Source organism: Arvicola amphibius, chromosome 7, assembly GCF_903992535.2.
Source record: "Arvicola amphibius chromosome 7, mArvAmp1.2, whole genome shotgun sequence".
NCBI lineage: Eukaryota > Metazoa > Chordata > Mammalia > Rodentia > Cricetidae > Arvicola > Arvicola amphibius.
The window spans coordinates 88168142-88174419 of NC_052053.1; the positions used below are offsets into that span (position 1 = coordinate 88168142).

Here is a 6278-nt window from a genome sequence, read left to right on the forward strand (position 1 = left end):
ACCGTGAGAATAAAAAGATGGAAGGAGGGGCTGGAGAGATGGCTCAGTGGTTAAGAGCATTGCCTGCTCTTCCAACGGTTCTGAGTTCAATTCCCAGCAACCACATGGTAGCTCACAACCATCTGTAATGAGGTCTGGTGCCCTCTTCTGGCCTGCAGACGTACATACAGATAGACTATTGTATAAATAATAAATAAATATTTTTTAAAAAAAAATGGAGGGAAGTCTGAGAGCTGAGTCGCTGTGCTTCTGATTCTTCCAACAGTGAAACAGAAGTTAAAAATGCCACAGCTTTCCTCTCTGAAATAGCCTGACTGCTTATGGATAATAGAACCTAACTAGGTGGTAGACTACCTGTTCCCCTCAAAGCTCCTGACTGTAGTAACAGGACATAGGTGTGAGTGCCCCAGGTTCAGCACTTAGATTTCTCTGTTCTCTGTTTACTCCATAAATACTCCATGTTCTGATCCCTTGTTAAGAGCCCTTCACCTTTAGTTCATTCCAGACTGAAGGGTGATGTTTAACTCTTAAATGGCTTTGAGAACAGGTGATGTGCTGCCCATTAGACTTACCCTTACACATTACAGATTTAAAAGTGAACAGTGCTCCTCCCACACTCACACAGAAAATGGGCTTCTCTCCCTTTGCCACCTCAACCCACACTACCAAGGTCCTCCACACGATTCCCAGAACCCAGGACCCTTATACCCTGCCCACCGGTTTCTTATATATGGATAATGTCACTCGTTGGAGTTCCTTGGTAGCATGAGCCAGTGTGCTGTAATTTCTGCAGCTGGCAGTGAGGGCTGGGCTTGGACTCGGGACAGAGCAGTTGCCTGGCTTATACACAGCCAGCATGAGGCAGCTCTCTGACTGCCAGAGCTGCCCTAGACCATTGTCTCCTGCACTTTCTTTCAGTGGTTGCAGTCTGGGATTTAGGATGATGGCATGCCACAGAGAAGATACTTTTGTTCATTTTTTAATACAGATCTACAAAGAGGACAGTAAGATTCTCCAACTGAAACAAAAAAAGACCAAAGCAGTCCCAGCCTACGGGGGGTGGGGGATAGGGGGGTGGGAGGGAGCAGCAGTACTAAGTAAAGATGATAAGGACCAGGTTAAAAGGCTCCAAATCCCCCAGGGAGCACAGTAGTTTTCCTTTTTTATTTTCCTCTAGAAAATTTAGTGCCTGTGTTTACAAATATGTATTGCATGTGTTTGGGGCACAGTTTTACAAAACTTCTAGACTAAGGATTAACTTGTAAGTTCAGATTACATGTGAAATAGTGTGCATTTCAGTTAAAATGTAACCAAGCCGGGCGGCGGTGGTGCACACCTTCAGTCCCAACACTCAGGAGGCAGTGGCAGGTGGATCTCTGTGAGTTTGAGGCCAGCATAGACTACAATATGAGTTCGAGGAGGACAGCCAGGGCTACAACACAGAAACATGCCTGGGGGGGGGGGAGTTTAGCCAGTGGACACTGGTCCTATAGTCTTCAGCTAGGCCAGAGAAGCATGGCTGACTGTCGGGAGAGTGACCGTCCAGCTGGCCTGCTGTCACTGTGGGCAAGTTACATATGCCAGAGTGCAGGAGTTTTGGACTTTCTTTTGCCATCCCAGTGATTTTTTTCAGATATCTACTGTGAGAACTAGCTGGAAGTTGCTGCCTGAGATTTCTGATGGAAGAATTCACTTAGACATCTGATGTTGTCAGCAGTTAGGACATAGCAGCCCGGTTCTTGAGACACGCCATTATGGGTTTCTTCCTACGAGCTTTAAGCCCTTGTTAGAGCCATGACCGTGTCCTAGAATCCAAGTCTTCAGAGCTTGCTGCTCGTCACTAGCTCTCGTGTAACGACTTTAGAGTTTTTGCCGACATTGACGTGATAATGCTTTCTGTGTTGTTCTCATTCAGATCCGAGATATATTTACCCATCTGGACATGGACCAGCTTTTGGGACCCGAATGGGACCTTTACCTCATGACCATCATCGCACTGCTGTTGGGCACAGTCATAGCCTACAGGCAGAGACAGCACCAGGATATACCAGTTCCCCGGCCCCCAGGGCCGCGACCAGCTCCTCCCCAGCAGGAAGGACCACCAGAGCAGCAGCCGCCACAGTAGCAGCCACACGCCCTCCTGGGTCCGTGACCACTAGGGAGCTGCTGGCTGAGAACACTTGCATTTGATGTAGGGCTCTGGATGGTGGCCACCACCCGGAAGAGGCTCGAAGAAGCGTGGGGTCCGAGAAGCTGCTTAGAGCCTGCTGCCTTCCTTTTCAGGGACGAGTAGCTCTCGCTGGAGCTACAGTGAATGTTCGCTTCAGTGCCATATGGAATGACAACTCTCAGTGGCTTTCCTTTCTCCTTCCTTTCCTCTCTTTTTTCCGGAAGCATAAGACACTCAAGTCCTGTCTGCTGTACCCGCCTGTCTCTCCTGAGAGCGTCCTTTTGTCACCTGTCAGCGCGCGAGTTCTTACATCAGTGTCTTTTCAGGTCCCAAGCCTTGACAACCTGGGAAAACTCAGTTAGTTGCAAGTTTAACCATAAAAACATGCTTAAGTCTGAGAATAGAACTTGCCTTTAAGTCAAAAACAGAACAAGCCAAACAAGGCGTCTTCAGGGTGTTTGGGAAATGCGGTAACTGGGAAAGTTTACCAGCCTACATGCAAGTACACATATATGGCACTTTCTTTATTTAAAAGGGATTATTGAGCGGTTTCCTGTCCTGGCAGCTGCGACAGTTCATAACAGACTTCCTCGAAGACTGAAAGGCATTCTTTGTGAACGTCACTTCTTGTAATGCAATAGAAGTAAAACTCAATGAACTGACTCCTTGCACTCACATAGGAATTTGCCCCTGCTCCTCAGTGTGATTTGCTTGTTGGTGTGAGTGTGCAGAGTGGTCCAGAAGCCAGAGGACGGACTCAGTGGAGGAATCGGAAAACAGCCTTAGCCGACTTCGGGGGGATGAGACACACCCTCCCACAAGTTGACACCCTGCTTCCCAGATTTCGTTTCACCTTTCCTTTCCTACTGTACAGAGAACAGAGAACCCTCTGAAAATCTTCAGATGTGAAATTCTATTTTCAAGATCTGTCGGGCAGTCACTTCCCTTGTAATACTAAAACTCATATCATTAAGGGTGAGTTAGACCCAGTTCATGGCGAAAACCAAGGCCTGGGTGTGCCGTTCTGTGTGCTCTGGTAGCTTCTTGTTTCTGGCTGTGGAAGTCGGCCGCTTGCATAGCTGTCATGGTACTGCCCTGCTGTTATAAACGTGAGGAAATCGAGGCTGTCACACTTGAGCATTTCCTGTTGTAATCGATGTACAAACAACGAGCCTGGAGAGCATCACATAATCACCCATATGAAAGAATTAAAGCCGAATCTGACTTTGGGGTCTGAGTAAGCCTCAGATGGCAGCGTCCAGCAGCCAGCACCCCGTAAGGGAGCTGACACTAGCCTGTTGATTTTTTTGTCTTTCTATTTTTCTGTCATCCCTGTCCACCATGAGACTTGTGCAGTGTGTAATGCTCTGGGTTGGGATGTTGGGATTCTAATCAGAACTAGATTTAGTTCATCTCTAATGGACATGAAGGCTTTGTTGTGAAGTTGTGTACTTTCGTGTGTGCTGACGGTATTATGGGATACCTGGTAAGCAAACTTTCCTCCAAGATACTTGCCTCCAAATTTGAAGAGGTGGCCACAGAGAAGCCATATGCATAAAAGAAGATCTTTTGAGAAGCATCAAGTGCTTCTCTCAAAAAAATGTAATGTTGCTTTGGGCAGCACCTATAAATATTAAGGCTTATTCGGTGTCCTGTGCTTAAAGATTAGGTGGTGAGTGGTACAGTAAACGGGCTGTCACTGGGGCTGGCGCTACTGCCTCTCCTCCCAGCCCCACCCCAAGCCCAGCCTAACCCATTGTGGCAGCACTTAGAAGGCCCTGTTTGAAGTTATTTAGGGGAACTGGGTACAGTGGTGTACCAGTAGTCCCAACTCCTTGTGGGGCTAAGGCAAGGAAATCACTTTAGGCCAGGAGTTCAAGACCAGCTCAAGCAACAAAACAAGACCCAGTCTCTAAAAATAAATAGTTGGGAAACTCTCTAAAGTGACTGTGACTTCTATGGTTGTCCTGTGCCACCCACCTAATACCTTCTTGGACAGCAGCAATCTTGTGTCCATCTTTCCTTCCCTCAGAGAGTTCCTGGAGAAAATACTTCTTAAGCTGCCATACACTACCTAAGGCTGGATGGGTCAGCATGGTCTTGTTCTTCATGTGGCGGATTTGCCCCTTGCTGCCCTCCGTTGTTAAGACTGCAGATAGTTTTCCCTTGGCTTGTTAACATCTTCTCTTTCCAGCCTGGGTCATTTGCACCCAGAAATCTGGATACCATGTGTAAAATAATTCAGTTCTTACGGCTTATTTCAAAGACGATCTCAAAACGCTTTGCTCCTGTTCTCTTACTGCTGAGGTCACATGGTACCTAAGCAAATAGGAATTGGGTTTGGTGTTTCTCTTTAAAATAATGCACAGTTCTTACTAATGGCATCCATTTGAATCAAGTGGCAGTAAAGCTAGTTAATGTCAGTGACATTGAGCCAACTCCAGGATTCTGGAGTTTTAGCATTAGGGTTTAGATTTCCAGATAGAGCGTGGCTTCCTTGCTCCCTGTAGCCCACCCCTCCTGCTGCCTTTTGTGGTCTGTCTGTCCTGTTCTCTGACAAGTCCCTATTCCGCTGTGTGCCTGCCCCATTGGGTAGCCAGCTGTTTCAGAGTCTTGAGACCACGAGTTTTACTTCAGTGGTGTTTTAGAAAGGTGAAGTTTTTCTTTTTGTGTTTGAAGTTTTTGTTTCTGATTTCTGGGGTTATTTTAGTTACTAACTGATAGCACACACACAAAAAAAAGGTAAATCAAAGGCTGGTTTTTTTTTTCAAAAATTTATTAACACTTAAACCAGATTAATGTAAAAGTACAAGTCCTAAATCTTGATATTCTTGAAGGTTTGTTATTCTTCTGAGTATCAGATTAATTTCTGGTCATCTTTCCTTCCACTCACCTGTCCTGTCTCCACCCTGAGAGGCACTAGAGGCCTCCTTCAGGAACCTGGTAATGAGCCGATGACTGGCTGTTCTATACATAATAGTTTGGTTTTGTTTGACTGGTTGGTTGGGGTTTTTTCCTCCCTTCTATGCTCCTTGTGTTTGCTCTTTAGTGCTTGGGAGCAGGCATGTAGGCTTCCAAAAGCGGACCTCAGCTCTTCGTGTGTGTGTGTGCCATGTGCACCAGTGTCTGATTCCATGTGCGCAATCTTCCTCCACAGGGGGTTTGGACTGGCACTTCACGTGTACACTTCAGACAGGACGTTTCTGGTGTTTGGCAGGGGCTCTAAAGTCTTATTAGACAATATTATGGCCAGAGTTGTGCAGGAAATAATCAGCAAAAGAAAACTATTTTATGCAAAAAAAAGAAAATTCTCATCAGTTACTGAGAGAAAAATGTTCCTGGGTGTTGTCTGGTTTTTAAATGGGTAATGTTCTTTGAGAAGAAGCCAAGTGTCTGCACCCACTAGGGATTTCAAGAAAATTTGAAATAACCCCATATACCAATGATTTGTATCTTAACGAGACTGTTTACACATTTAGAAAATGGTTTTGTATGCATAAGAAGGGTCCTTTGGTTATGTGCTGGGAGCTGTTCAGATGTGCTATCTTTACTATTTATTGACGAACAACCTGACACTATTTCCCTTTTATTTAAAAGAACAATGTTGACATGATCAAAGTGTGACCACTATAGATGTCGAGGGAGGATTTAAAGAGCGTATGCTGGCATTGTGAAGGAACACCACAGTAGACGTTTGTAAATTTATTTTGTATTTAATGGAATGCAGTATAAAGGCTGGTGAAGTGTATTATAATTGTGTAAACAAATCCTGTTAATAGAGAGATGTACAGATTCGTTTTGTACTGTATCCTGAAACTTGTGAAATAAAGATCCCACCTCTGGTTATCTCTCTGTGGTTGTGTGCCCTGCCCAAAGGCCTTCCCTTCCAGACTTCTGCTTTAACCTGGAAGAGTTCAACATTTCAGTGAACTCACCTTGAAATTCAGAACAACATTCTAGAATGCACTAGTCTGAGGAAATTTGAATCTCTCTTTTCTGACATCTGTCCTTCAGATTCTCCTGAATTGAACATTGTTCTGTGAAGGACATGAATTTGCCAGGAACTGGACTAATTGTGGAATCGCCGGTATTTGGCCTTAATCTGCCT

General features: G+C 45.3%; 1 protein-coding gene across 1 annotated transcript in view; it reads left to right on the plus strand.

The window, feature by feature from the left end:
* The window catches only part of Sel1l (SEL1L adaptor subunit of ERAD E3 ubiquitin ligase), a 43271-nt gene extending 37255 nt beyond the window's left edge, over positions 1-6016 (plus strand). The window contains exon 21 of the mRNA XM_038336154.1: positions 1916-6016. Coding sequence (XP_038192082.1) covers positions 1916-2125 — 210 coding nt within the window. The 3' untranslated portion in view covers positions 2126-6016. The remainder of the gene's footprint in view (positions 1-1915) is intronic.
* The last annotated feature ends 262 nt before the right edge of the window (positions 6017-6278 follow it).